This window comes from Lithobates pipiens, unplaced genomic scaffold (assembly GCF_037356315.1).
Source record: "Lithobates pipiens isolate NorthernLeopardFrog02 unplaced genomic scaffold, aLitPip1_a1.2 Scaffold_28, whole genome shotgun sequence".
Classification (NCBI taxonomy): Eukaryota; Metazoa; Chordata; class Amphibia; order Anura; family Ranidae; genus Lithobates; species Lithobates pipiens.
Window position 1 is genome coordinate 20,226,109 of NW_027507789.1, and position 15,333 is coordinate 20,241,441.

Here is a 15,333-nt window from a genome sequence, read left to right on the forward strand (position 1 = left end):
TCCAGACTGCACAAATTTTCCTAACATTTTCTTTTAACATACTGACTTCCTTTGATCGTTGGCTCCATCTAATGGCCAACATGTGGTAAATTTTCTAACTAGAAGTGGTTCTAAAGGCAGAACGTTTTCTACCTTCTGCATGCAGCCCCCCCCCCCAGCCTACTCCTTTTACCAGTGATGGCGAACCTTGGCACCCCAGATGTTTTGGAACTACATTTCCCATGATGCTCAACTACACTGCAGAATGCATTAGCATCATGGGAAATGTAGTTCCAAAACATCTGGGGTGCCGAAGTTCGCCATCACTGCCTTATACCAACTCTGGTGTTCAGGACCCGCTAACAGGCCAGGTTTGCAAGATAAGCTGAAATACATCACAGGTGATACAATTTGCTGCTCAGCGACTGCAGTATTCTAGTCTACATTGCTCCAAGGTAATACATAAAATCTGACCTGTTAGTGGGCCCTGAGGACAGGAGTTGAGAACCACTGCCTTATACCTACCTGAGCCCGATCTCGATCCAGCGCTCTGCATGAGAGCAGAGGTTCTCTTGACTCTTTCCCTTCTCATTGGATCAGAGACAGCAGCAGGAGCCATTGGCTCTTGCTGCTGTCAATCACAGTCAGTGAGTAGGGAGCAGGGGCTGAGCCACGCTCTGTGTGTTAATGGACAGAGCTAGCTCAGGAACAAGCCTGCACAAGTGCTGACATAGCAAGCAGCTTGCTATAGGGCAATGATGGCGAACCTTGGCACCCCAGATGTTTTGGAACTATATTTCCCATGATGCTCACCTACACTGCAGAGTGCCAGAGCATCATGGGAAATGTAGTTCTAAAACATCTGGGGTGCCAAGGTTCCCATTCACTGCTATAGGGGCACTCAGCAGAGGGGAGGAGCCAGGAACGCCAGCGGGGGGGGGGGGGGGGGGGAGGGACCCGAGAAGAGGAGGATCGGGGCTGCTCTGTGCAAAAACCATTACACAGTGCAGGTAAGTATAACATGTTTGTTATTGTAATAATAATAAAAAAACATATATAAGGTTTACAATCATTTAAAGTATTTTAGAGAAATATACCACATTTTGGCTAGTAGACGGAGCTGACAATCATGAGAAGGTATATTAGAGAAAATAAAAGGAATTTTTTTACATCCTGAACAAGTGATTGTGAGATTCACCCCAACTAATGTTTTATAAACACAAACCCCTAAGATTGAATTCAAATATTACCGAGAACACTAAAAGCTTTACATCAAAAGCATTCCCGGGTAAATACAGTGGGGTTGGTTTACTAAAACTGGAGAGTGCACAATAAGGTGCAACTCTACATAGAAACCAATCAGCTTCCAGGTTCTTTTGTCAAAGCTTAATTAAACAAGCTGAAGTCAGAAGCTGATTGGCCACCATGCACAGCTGCACCAGATTTTGCACTCTCCAGTTTTAGTGAATTAACCCCTATACGTTAAACCCATTGCAGACCAGTCTAGAGTTGCCACTTCATCCCTTTAAACCCGAACACATATGAATTACACGGGTTCTGGAGCTAATTTAATGCAGATAAGGCACCAAGTGCGTTTAATTACCACCTTAACCAGCCACAGAACCCGTGTAATTCATATGCGTTCGGGTTTAAAGGGATGAGCTGGCAACCCTAGACCAGTCTCCTCTAGTATAAATATAATTTCACATGTGTAAGGATATTAGGACTAGTATGGTTACAATTTAAAACAAAAAATAAAAAATGGTCCCAACTACGGTGGCCATTGACAATCAGATGAAATATTAAAGGTGCTCATACACAGACAAAAGCAGGATAGTGGGTTGGTTATGACTTTGCCGACTTCTGACAATGACCATATACAGGCAGATATTTGCAAACGTCTAAATTTGAGCGCTGCTTGTGACCAATGGGAGACAGTCGGGCCGCATAGGAGTTAAATAGAGGGCAGTTTTTGTGAGAAAAGGAACATAAGGCCCGGGCTGTGTGCAAGCCGAAGATGTAAAAGATCTCATAATTTGGAGGTTTGCCACCCCTTGAACTATCTGCTGTGCTGCAACAACTGTCAGCGTATAAAACTAGCACAGCTGACTGGGTAATATTTGTGCTTTATGCAAATGTAATGGCCTACTTCATAAAATTGTGTGTTAAATATGCACAATGGGGTGTGAGGGAATGCATCCCTTAGTGCAGTGATGGCGAACCTTGGCACCCCCAGATGTTTTGGAACTACATTTCCCATGATGCTCAACTACACTGCAGAGTGCATGAGCATCATGGGAAATGTAGTTCCAAAACATCTTGGGTACTAAAGTTCCCGATTACTGCCTTATGCCACGTACACACACAAATCGGAATTATGGTCGGAAAAAGCTCTGATGGTTTTCCCGACTAAATTCCGCTCAAGCTGTCTTGCATACACATGATCACACCAAACTCCGACCGCCAAGAATGCGTGACGTACAACACGTACGACGGGACTAGAAAAAGGAAGTTTAATACCCAGTAGCCAATAGCTTCTGTCTCGTAGTTGAGTCTGAGCATGCGTGAGTTTTTGAGCGTCGGAATTGCGTACACACGATCGGAATTTCCGATAGAAAGTTTTTCCATCAGGAAAATTTAGAACATGCTATCAAAGTTTTGCTGGCGGGAATTCGGCCAGCTAAATTCCGATGGAGCATACACACGGTCGCATTTTCCCGATGAAAAGCTCTCATCGGTCTTTTGCTGGCCGAAATTCCATTCGTGTGTACTCGACATTAGGGGAAAAGCAAAGAGATTGCCTTGTTTTTTTTAGCACGTCTCAGTTATATACATGTTCTCCTTCACGTTCAGTAACCAAATGGTTAGTTCTCCTTTTCATAGAAAAACAGCAAAAGACTGGTCACAAGGTGGTAGACATGATCAGCTTTTGACAATTGATATGTTAATCAGTAGAAATAGGGGGGAAAAAAAAAAAAAAGAAGACAATAAATTCCTGCTGATCAGTGATTAGACACTGAGCCTAGGTTCACACTTGTGCAATTGTGCGATTACGGCGCCGGTTCCCGCAGGCAGTTCTTACTGCCCTTTTTTCCCGCCCGCACTCAAATCGGATCACATGGGTGTTCCCATCTTTGCGTTCCGATTCTTGTGCAAGTTTACAGTTCACACTGCGATCTTGAATCGGATCGCAAAGGTGAGAACACCCGTGTGATCCGAATTTAGTGGGGGGTGGCCCCTGCACTTTTTTTCTGCAATTCTAATGTGAGTTCAGCCATAAATTTGTATGACTAAACCCGCATTGTGCAGACATCGCATGTGATCGGCACCTGCGGTGCGAAGTCTGAGATCGCATATGTGTGAACCTGGGCAAAGAGCCCATGCACACTAGGCAGCATAAAAAATGCTGCCAGAAAAAAAAAAAAAGCACAAAAAAACGCTTATAGGAGCATATTGTACACACATTTAAGCGCCTTTGTATTTTTCCCGCAAAACACTAGAGAAAAAAAAAAAAAACGTACAGGTTCGTCAAACGTTTTTTGGGTGCGCAAAAGTTCCTCTTTGACATCTATTAATTTTCATCTTTGGATTTACATTTGTATTTCTTCCCTCCTCCTGCATCACTCCAAGCACAGCTCCACCTCTCACATTACAGGAGACCCCGTCATCTTGGCCACTCAGAGCAGAATGACAAGGTCTCTTCAAAGCCATCCCTACGTAGTTACACTTACCTTCACAGGATACCCCATCACCTCTTCCTTTGTTGCAGCTGTTGCAAAATACTGTACAATATTTTGTGTATGGGGGAGTATTTGACTTCCTCCCGTTACTCAATGCTTGGGGGCTAGCAGCCAGCAGCTATGCTTCAATACGGTCACAAGACGGACAAGTAACATCACCCCCCGAAACCTTAGCCAACATCTGGTATTTTGAGATGGTGGCTACAGAGGAAGGAGTGGCAGGGTAAAAATGTGAAGGTATAACTTGGTTAGAAGGGTAGGTCTTGAAGAGACCATGAATGGGCCAGGTGACAGGGTCTCTGTGTGGAGAGGGTGCGCAATGGCTTTAAGTGTTCCACGCACTAAAGACACAAGGTCCATTTATTTGGTGGCCCCCACCTCTACCTAAAAAATGCTGGAGGGAAGCAGTATGAAGAACAAAACACTGAAAAAATAAAAACTTTAAAAATATACTCACCTTACTCCTCGGTGTCCAGATGCTTAGTGTGACTTGAATCACGGGGCCGTAGAGCAGGAGCTTAGAAAAGTTTGGGATCCCAAATCTCACAAGAAGGTGCTCCAGCCCCGTGTATTCTCAGGATTCCCGGTCTCCTGTGTGAAGTCCCAATGATGTCCCCCTTGCCTAGGTGAGCTCACTGGAGGCTGGGGATACATTTTATAGGCTGGGTAAACATTTTATAGGCTGGGGATAAATTTTATGTTACCGTCAACTTTTGTACTGCTTTCCACCAGCATTATGTAACAAGGGGGTGGGGAGCAAGAACCTCAGTCAAGGTCAAGCTAGTTAAGTAGAGGGAGCTGCAAAGTATATGAAAAATGTCAAAGCTTGTATCGAATTAAATAAGGTATTTTAAAAGTGACAGATCCTCTTACATTATAATGAGGTTGATTCATTAAAACTGGAGAGTGCAAAATCTGGTGCAGCTCTGCATTGAAACCAATCAGCTTCCAGCTTAATTGAACAAGCTGGAGTTAGAAGCCGATTGGCTACCATGCACAGCTGCACCAGAGTTTGAACTCTTCAGCTTTTAGTAAATCAACCCCACTGGTCTGTTCTTCTAGTGTAGGAGCACCTTAACTGGTTTCATCCTTGCCCCTTAAGACAGCTGCTCTTTATAGGAAACGAGAACCCAGATTTGGTATCAGGTCGGCTCTCTGCACGCTGTTTCATCCCCTGATGAAGACCCCTTTCACACTGAGGCGCTTTCACGCTAAAAAAAAAAAAAAGCGCATGAAAATCTCACGAAAACCTATTTTCATTAAAATCAATGAATGCTTTTACACTGGGGAAGTGCGCTGGCAGGGTGCTGAAAAAACACCCTTCTCCATTGAAATGAATGGAAAGCGCTTCAAAAGTGGCTAAAAAGCTCTTCAAAAGTGGCTGAAAAGGGCTCAGTGTTTTACTGGCAGTTTACAAGCGCCTCAGTGTGAAATCAGCCTAAATGTTATCCTTAGACCACTTGTGTGATATGCCGGGTGCAGTGGCGGTGAATGGATGTTGGATGTAGGACTTTCGGAGGAGTGTGTAGTATTGTTCATGGATTAGTAGTTGGATAGTATTATGTATATATGGGAGATGAGGATGGCCTCTCAGTTCTCTTGCCCCTCTACGATTCTCTCCCGCTTCAGCTGTGCCTCCAACACCGCTAGTTCTTTTGCTTCTTTCTTCTGATTCCGAGCTTCAAACTCCAACCTAAAGAAAGAAATATTTAAAGAGGGTTATAAGCCTCATACAGCAATAAATGCATCCAATTACTTCAAGTGCACACAGGTAAAAAGCAGTTCTGTACAGAGGTCCACCGAACCTGGATGGTAGTAACCCTTGCTAGTAACAAAACCATATGCTAGCAGCTAAAAACAAGCTTGAATGGTTTGATCATTGTATTTAAAAAAAAACGTACCTGTACAGATCTCTCCAGCTTCATGCCGGCAGGTCACGTGATTGCTCTCGGTTCCACAGCAATTCGTGGACCTGCCGGTGGGCATGCCCAGATTCAGGGCATTTACGTCAATACTGGAAGTGACGTTGCCACTGAGCTTCTTAGTTTCCATGATAATCAGATCCAGCGGCAAACTTCACTTCCTCCTTTCCGCAATCGAGAGCAAGGATGGACGGGGAAGTGGCTCTGCACTAACTACAGAAGATAAAGGCGCACTGCGCTCTTGCACAGCGCACCTGTATCTTTACTAGGATAATAAAAGACGTACACTGACCACGGTAGCATGGATCGGCAGCCATGCTACCGTGGTCAGTTTTCTTGAGGGAGGAGCTGCACTGGCAGGATCAACCAGGTAAATTAAAGCATCGGTAGCAAGATATGTAATAAATACATGTAAAAATCACATCTAAATACTTTAAAGAGACAGTTAATTATTTTTTAAATTTTACCTTTACAAACACTTTAAAGCAGAGTTCCAGGCTTTTTTTGTTTATTAAAAGTCAGCAGCTACAAAAAGTTTAGCTGCTGACTTTTAATAGACAGACACTTACCTATTCCACGGTCCACCAATGCGGTCGGCGCCTCCATTGATACTGTGGGCACCCGGCCGTGACAGCTTGTGGCTTCACGGCTGGGCGCACACTGTGCATACGCAAGTCGCGTTGCGCTCTCCCAGTGGACAGACAATTTTTTTTTTTAAATGCCGTGGAGTCCCCTTGAAAATCCATACCAGACCCTTATCCGAGCACACAACCTGACAGGCCACAGGAAAAGAGGGGGAAACGAGAGAGCGCCCCTCCCCCACGAACCGTACCAGGCCACATGCCCTCAACATGGGAAGGGTGTTTTGGGGTAGTCTTCCAAAGCACCTTGTCCCCATGTTGATGGGGAGAAGGGCCTCAACCCCACAACCCTTGCCCAGTGGTTCTGGGGGTCTGCAAGCGGGGGGGGGGGGCTTATCGGAATATGGAAGCCCCCTTTAACAAGGGGACCCCCAGATCCCACCCCGTCCCCCGTGTGAAATGGTAACGGGGTACGAATGTACCCCTACCATTTCGTAAAAAAACACAAGACACGGCTTGGGAAAATTCCTTTATTAAAAAATAAAAGCGTCCCACGAAGTCCGTCCACTCATCATCTTCTTCTCGCTCAGAGGAAAAAGAAAAAAAAAAAAAAAAGCTGCATGCCGACACCAATCTGCCTCCATGGGAGGCACCCGCCGTAATGACCTCCTCTCAGGTGACAGCTCTTTTATAACTGAGGGCAGGGCCACGCGATGACGTCGCCGGGTAACCCCGCCCCCCTCTGACGTACGGGGACATCCCTATGGTTTTCCCGTAGTGTCAGAGGGGGGCGGGGTCATTTGGCTTTCAACTTTGCTGTGAACACCCCAAATTATTCGCTATTCGACCCGAACATAAAGCTCATCCCTACTTCTCACATTGGCGATTAGGGTAGTGATCCTTGGTACTACCCTTACATTGGGGGTCAGTGTAGAGCTCTCTTACAGTGTGCCAGCATAGTACCCCCTTACATTGGGGGTTAGTGCAGAGTCCCCCCGACACTGATGGTCAGTGTAGTGCCCCCCCTACATTGTTGGTCATTGTAGTGCTCCCTTACACTGGTGGTCAGTGTTGTTTACTTTTACTCTGCCGTATTACACCAGTGATCAGTGGTGGAATGCCTGCTACACTGACCACCTTACATTGGGGGTCAGTGTAGAGCTCTCTTACAGTGTGCCAGCATAGTACCCCCTTACATTGGGGGTTAGTGCAGAGTCCCCCCGACACCGATGCTCAGTGTAGTGCCCCCCCCTACATTGTTGGTCATTGTAGTGCTCTCTTACACTGGTGGTCAGTGTTTACTTTTACTCTGCCCTATTACACCAGTGATCAGTGGTGGAATGCCTGCTACACTGACCTCCTTACATTGGGGGTCAGTGTAGAGTCTCGACATGGATGGTGAGTGTTGTGCCCACTTAAATTGGTGGTCAGTGTAGTTTAGTCTTGCCGTATTACACCTGTGATCACTGGAGGAATGCCCGCTTACATTGCTGGTCAGTGAACTGCCCCTTTTCAGTGGAGAAGGCCCCCTTGGAAGGTTGGTCATTGGGGAAAGGCCCATAACACTGGTAGTCACTGGGAAGACAAATCCCCCCCCCCCCACCAAATTCCTCAACCTCTGGAGTAACCCTGTCTGTGATAGGCCGATTTAAAAATGGTTTGTATGCTGGGGCATTAACCATACCACAAACTCAATAATATGGAGGGATATCAACAAACCTTTGATCCTATATTGAATCTAAAAATATATGTATCATATAAACACTCACATGCATTACTATACAGACCTGTTTTTGATAATCCTCTGCACAATGTCGTCAGTTGTCAAGTTGCTTCCACTTTCCACTGTTCTGAATATACCACGGAGTTTGGGCTCCTGAAATATTAAAAATTGATCTAAATATAAAAGCAGGACATTGTTCTCAAATAAGTAGCTGCTGAAATCACGAAATTAAATTAAATTACTGTATTTATCGGCATATAAACGCACACATTCATTTTAAGAGGGAAGTTTCAGGAAAACAAATAACATTTTAAATAAGGAACTTTGAAGCAAAATAAGGGTCAGCGCCCATCTGCAGCCTCACCATTGATCAGGCTGCTCATTGATGGCAATGGTAAGGCTGCTGCATTGATGGCACTTGTGAGGCTGCAGATGGGCACTGATCAGGCTGCTCATTGATGGCAATGGTGAGGCTGCTGCATTGATGGCACTTGTGAGGCTGCAGATGGGCATTGATCAGGCTGCTCATTGATGGCAATGGTGAGGCTGCTGCATTGATGGCACTTGTGAGGCTGCAGATGGGCATTGATCAGGCTGCTCATTGATGGCAATGGTGAGGCTGCTGCATTGATGACACTTGTGAGGCTGCAGATGGGCATTGATCAGGCTGCTCATTGATGACAATGCCCATCTGCAGCCTCACAAGTGCCATCAATGCAGCAGCCTCGCCATTGCCATCAATGCAGCAGCCTCGCCATTGCCATCAATGCAGCAGCCTCGCCATTGCCATCAATGCAGCCTCATCAGTCCACATCAATGCAGCAGCCTCACCATTGCCATCAATGCAGCCTCATCAGTCCACATCAATGCAGCAGCCTCGCCATAGCCATCAATGCAGCCTCATCAGTCCACATCAATGCAGCAGCCTCGCCATTGCAATCAATGCAGCCTCATCAGTCCACATCAATGCAGCAGCCTTGCCATTGCCATCAATGCAGCAGCCTCACCATTGCCATCAGTGCAGCCTGATTGATGCTCATTTGCAGACTAGAGCAGACAGGGAAGGAGGCGGGAAGAGCGCCGACAGATTATGTACAGTGAGAATCTTATATGATAGACAGAACAGTGGTCCAATGTAGGCCCAGGAGACGGGACTTCCTATTACAGAGGCCGCCAAGTAAACAGGAGATTCTCACTGTATGTAATCTGATGGCGCTTGTCCCGCCCCCCTCCCTGTCCCCCCCGAGGCAGCTAAAATTGAAGTATTGGCGTATAACACGCACAAGCTATTTGCACCCGATTCGCATGGTGAAAAGGTGAGTGTTATACGCCAATAAATATAGTAATCAATTACAATGTCATTTGAATAAAAGAGAGCAAACTCCAAAATTATGGACGGCCTTGAGGCACCCCATTTTAAAATGTAAAAAAGTATTCTAATAATGGAGCAGCACCCCAGAAGAAACCTCAAGGCACCTGGTTGAAAAGGGCTGCACTATGCTAACAGTACAGATTACATCGGAGAAGTGGTGACAAAAAGGTAATTTTTATAAATTTCCCCTATATGCATTTGGCAAAGCATTATATAAAGCCATGGACAATGTTCTTCACAGAAAGTGCTTTTTTTTTTCCTGGCAACTGCACAGTGCAATGTGGCCGATCGCAGAAAAACAACAATACGCCTTTAAGGATCAGAACATTTAGGTACAGAACGTCTGATCAAGACACCGACATATTACAAACACAACAAGCAAATAAACAACCATCCAGACAGCCCAAAGGGGGGAAAAAAAATAAAATTAAAAAAAGGAAAAACAAAATGAAGATAATAAAACAGAGACTGGAAGTGATATCTAAATTATTGCTCCCTCAGGCTACAAATTTTAAAAGCGAATGCAGTAAATAAGATGCAATAGGAATGAGGGGGGGGGGGGGGGTGATAGAGACGAGAAAAACAAAATCTGCATTATGAATGTTTTATCATTTACTGTTATAGTACTGCCGAGCAGATGTGTCAAAATTAAGAACGAAATATCCTATACTGCCCGGTCTTCAATTACAAAATACTTACCAAGTTCTGCCACCTCTCCCTTCAGAGATAAATGGCCACCTACTGTACATCATTTTGTTAGAAGACTACTGTGACCAATGCTCTTGGCTTGACTTGATCTGATTTAGGCTTAAAGGGGTAGTAAAGGTTTTTTATTTTTCACCTTAATGCATCCTATGCATTAAGGTGAAAAAACACCTGTCAATGACCCCTTTCCCCCCCCCCCCCCATTTCACTTACCTGAACCCTCAAACTTGTACAACGGGGACGCGCCGTCTCTCTGCCTGGGGTTCTCGTCTCTTGATTGGATAGATTGATAGCAGCACAGCCATTGGCTCCCGCTGCTGTCAATCAAATACTATGACGTGGCTGCCGGGGGGCGGGGCCGATTCCTGCATTCGGCGTCTATGGACAACCCTCCCACCCCGAGAGTGCGCTTCTCCTAGGGGGTTAACCAGATGTGGGGAGGAGCCACGAGAGCCGCCGGAGACCCCAGAAGTGGAGGATTCTGGGCCACTCTGTGCAAAATGAGCTGCACAGTGGAGGCAAGTATGATATGTTTGTTATTTAAAAAAAAAAAAAAAAAAAACACAACCTTTAGTGTTACTTTAAATGATATAGGCTCATATTGATGTTTGCGCTGTGGCCACTTTTGTTTTCCACATGTTATTGAGGATTCCCAGACCTGATGAGCCCGTATATATCCATCATCACTCACATCCTCTCCTCGGATATATTCCACATTGATTTTAACTGAGGCCCCTTTCACACAAGCGGATAGAATTGAGCTTTTAGTTGCGGATAGATCAAGTTATCTACTCCTATGGCCCCATTCACACACTGTATTTAGAGAAGAAAAAGAAGGAAGAAGAACAAAGAAGAAGAACAAAGAAGGAATAAGAAGAAGAAGGAAGAAGAAGGAAGAAGAAGAAGGAAGAAGAAAGAAGAAGAAAGAAGACCTCGTCAGCAAGTGTCTAGACCAGGGGTCTCAAACCGGCAACTCTCCAGCTGTTGCGGAACTACAAGTCCCATCATGCCTCTGCCTATGGGAGCCATGCTTGTAACAGTCAGCCTTGCAATGCCTCATGGGAATTGTAGTTCTGCAACAGCTGGAGGGCCGCCAGTTTGAGGCCCCTGGTCTAGACAAATTCAGCAAGAAACCAAAACAGACCCTTATCTGTTGTATGCAATTCACGTTTATATCACAGACATCTGTAGTTGGAGAAAATGAAGTTGGGATCTTGGTCTGAACAAAATCCTCAGGTTTTGTGTATATAAAAAGAGAGCTGATGTCTAAGTAAATATCCAGAATGAGTCTGTCTCTCCTCAAAATAGCAATTACAGTTCAGTAGTAAATATCTGGCATATCGTTCACCCGCATACGTAGTCAGACTCTATACAAGTGGAATGCCATAAGCCTCCATTGGCATATTCGATCACGATTAACGGTCAGCACTGTATAGGATCTGGTGCTTATAAACTGCAATTACCAGATGAAAACACTTAACCATATGTGGTCACAGAATAGGAGTCTCAATAGATTTAAATGATGTACTGTTAGTAAACAATCCTCTTATGATATGGAGAGACAAAAAGATCAACCTAATGCACAGATCATATATACAAGACATTGTTGCGCACATTTTTTTTTTTTTTTAAAGCTCCATGGTGTTGTGCGCACACTCAGATCTAAACACTAGGTGCACTAAAAATTGAGCACACAAAAATGTAAATAAAAATAAATAAATAAGTGAACAAGGTGCAAACTCGAAAAAGGGAAAGAACCCAGACCCTGATCCCCCCCCCCCCCCCAGAATCTTGACAGGGGCTGGGATACTCGTGGTTCACCCAGCCAAGTCTGGTTGGACCCCATTCTAAACGGGACCTGCTGAAGCAAGGTCTACCCATGTACTAGGAGGAGCTCCTCAAAGGGAAGGAGAGAACCTGACCATAAGGCCACATGCCCCCCTCGCCCAACACTTTCCGGACAAGCCTGTACCCTTTTTCCTTCAGGTTTACCAAAACCATGTAGTACAAGGGCCTGCCTGATTGCATACAAATTGAAACTCATAAGGTTTGACCTCATATTATATGGTTTTGGTAAATCTGAAGGAAAAACTCATGGTGTGTATGGGGCTTAAAAGGTTGAAGGTTTTTACTTTCCTGCATTCTATGGAGGAAGGTAAAAAAAAATGTTCAGGGCCAGTTCACACCAGATGCAGTTCCTTGCACTTTTTTGCACTAAAAATGCATGCAGTGTTTTCCATGTATTTCAATGGCTTTAGTTCACACCAATGCAGTCAGTTCCAGTAAGTTTCCAGTCAGTTTCTGCATTGACTGTGTGAACTAGAGCCATTGGAATACATGGAAAACACTGTGCATCAGGGGCGTTGCTAGGTGGCAAAAAGACCAGGGGCTTCAGCTTGGAGTCCAAGGCCGCCATGGGGCGGGGGGTTAGCAGTGGTGCAGGTTTTTTTTGGCTGGGTGGTGGGGTCGTGCGGCGTTGGGGTAAGCTCACTTGCTGGTTGCTGCCTGGCTTACCAATGCCCATCAATGCTGACCACTAAACTCACCTACCCGACATACATACACTGACCTACCCGACAAGTCTGACCTACTTGACATGCATGACTGACCTACCTGACATACACGACTGACTTACCTGACTGACCTACCTGACATACACATATTGTTGCTGCTCAGTCTTACCTGTCCTGTAGTGTGCAAGTACACTCATCCCGGGCCTTAGAATTCACCGTCCACGTCCACCACTCAGACAGCCCTGAAAGCACCAGGCAGGAAGCCAGAGGCAGGATAGACGAGCCGCTCCGCCCATTTACACAGAGCGAGCGGCTCAGCGTGGATCTCCCAGTGCCCATCGAGGCCGCAGTGTCATTCCAGCCTCCTCCTGGACCCAGCAGCACCCCTATGAATGGACGTCACACGTCCCATGGTCTCGGCATTGGACGAGCGTGACCTTCGTAATAGGAGCTGGGTCCCAGAGGCAGGATATTTGTACGTCACTCGGCCGCGGTAGATTGTTCCCAATTGCCGCGGCTCGGGGCCCGTCAGCCCCCCCACTCCTGACGCCACTGCTGTGCATGCATTTTTAGGGCCAGCTCACACCACAGGCCGTACAATGTACCCCATACTCATTCACATAGGGTGGGGGGCTGGGATCTGGGGGCCCCCCCTTGTTACGGGGCTCGTCCCCACCCCCTTTCTTGACTTGCTGGGCTGCGTGCTCAGATAAGGGTCTGGTATAGATTTTTGGGGGACCCCACGCCATTTTCTTTGGGCGTTGGGGTTCCCCTTAAATTCCATATTAGACCGAAGGGTCTGGTATGGTCTTGGAGGGGGACTCTATGCTGCTTTTTTTTTTTTTTTTTTTTGGCATGGGTTTCCCCTTCAAGATCAGAACACAAGTCGCACGCCAATGTCGGATCAATTAAGACAATGATCTGCCTTCAATGAGATTCAATGGGCTGAAGTAGGATCAAAGTCAGACCAAAGTAGTGCAGGAAACCTTTTTCAAAGTCGGACCAGTTAGGACAACTCTCATAGGGAATCATTCATTTATACACCTCATGCAACTTGTGCTCCCGGAGTGTTGGAGTGTTTTACTTACCAGTGTGAACACACCCATAAACCTAGAAGAGGATTGGTTACTATGCACAAGATTAGTGTGCACTAGTTTTAGTCATTCTGCCCCAAAGTGTGCGAACGAACTCAACGGTATTAACCACTTGCTGCCCAAGGTACGCAAATGGATGCCCTTGTAACCCTGGAAACTGGGAGCGACAAGTAGGTCGTCACTTCCAGTTCCATTCCTTTGTTTACATGGGCACCAGGAAAGCTGCCAAACAGACCGATTTGTGTCTGATCGGCTGCATGGGAGGCCAGAGGAGAGATATGGGGTCTAATAGACCCCAAATCTCTCCATAAAGAGGACCTGTCACAGCCCATGCTGTCACAAGAGATGTTGTTCAACCCTTGTGATAGCTATGAAGTTCTATAAAAAAATTGTCTAAAAATGTTGTATAAAATAAATAATAAAAATAATTGAACCCCCGTCCCACCGCGCTTACGTGCAAATGCGAACGCATACGTTACTCCCTATGATAGACAGAACAGTGGTCCAATGGCGGCCCAGGAGACGGGACTTCCCATTACAGAGGCCGCCAAGTAAACAGGAAATTCTCGCTGTATGTAATCTGACAGCGCTCGCCCCGCCCCCTCCCTGTCCCCTCCGAGGCAGCTAGAATTGAAGTATTGGCGTATAACACGCACGCGCTATTTGTACTCGATTTTCAGGGTGAAAATGTGTGTTATACGCCAATAAATACAGTACTTATTTGACCCTCTTCAGCACTCCGGAGAGACATTGACTAATGAGGACTTTTAAATGATCAGCGGACCATCAAGTAACGATTTCCATTTCTCTCAGCAGCACAACTTAGAGATTTTGAACATCCAAGGAACGGTCTTATCCGGAGGATCTATTCATCATGTTATTATCTGTTTGTCTCTCTCATATCACGGAAAGGACTGTTTACAAAGTTAGTCAAAGCTGTTCAGGCTCCTTCTATGACCACATATGCTTGAGTGTTCTCATCTGCTAATTAAAGTTTATTATCAGCAACTCCTATACAGTGTGAAGATATACGTCAATGAATTTGCCAACAACAGCTTATGACATTCAACATATATAGTCTGACTACATATATGAATGAACATGGCAGATATTTTTTTACTAGTGAACTGTAACCGCCATTTCGAGGAGAGGCAGATACATTTGGGATATTTTTATCAGAGATCAGCTCTCTTCATATACACAAAACGGAGGATTTTGTTCAGACCGAACGTCATTATGTCCGACTACACGTCAGTGATAGTAACGTGTATTGCATACAACAGATGCGGATCTGTTTTGGTTTCTTGCTGAATTTGTCTAGTCTTTGAATTACTTCCGAAGTGCCGTTACTCTAGATTTGCGAGGCGACAACCATTAATGATCCAGGCTTCTGGAACATTCTAGAAAGAAGAACTCTGAAGATGCTTACCTCTGATTGTTTGGGAACATTATAATAAGATTTCAAGATAACTTACCATTTGATTTTCCCAGTGTGGAATTATTCCATTTTTTTCTTCCTCCATTAGTAAGGTTTAATAAAGAAACCAGTCCATCCAGTTCAACCTGTGTGGGTGTGTCTCTACTACTTCCTAAATCCCTGTAAATTGTGTTCAATAATATGGCCATCTAAAAGTATTTATATATATATATATATATATATATATATATATATATATATATATATATATATATATATATATATAT

General features: G+C 45.2%; 1 protein-coding gene across 1 annotated transcript in view; it reads right to left on the reverse strand.

Annotated features, from left to right (window-relative positions):
• Positions 1 to 922: 922 nt before the first annotated feature.
• PCYT2 (phosphate cytidylyltransferase 2, ethanolamine) overlaps positions 923 to 15,333 on the reverse strand; it is a 55,191-nt gene continuing 40,780 nt past the window's right edge. The window contains exons 12-13 of the mRNA XM_077458858.1: positions 8,010 to 8,098; positions 923 to 5,412 (exon numbers count right to left, since the gene is read on the reverse strand). Coding sequence (XP_077314984.1) covers positions 5,310 to 5,412; positions 8,010 to 8,098 — 192 coding nt within the window. The 3' untranslated portion in view covers positions 923 to 5,309. The remainder of the gene's footprint in view (positions 5,413 to 8,009; positions 8,099 to 15,333) is intronic.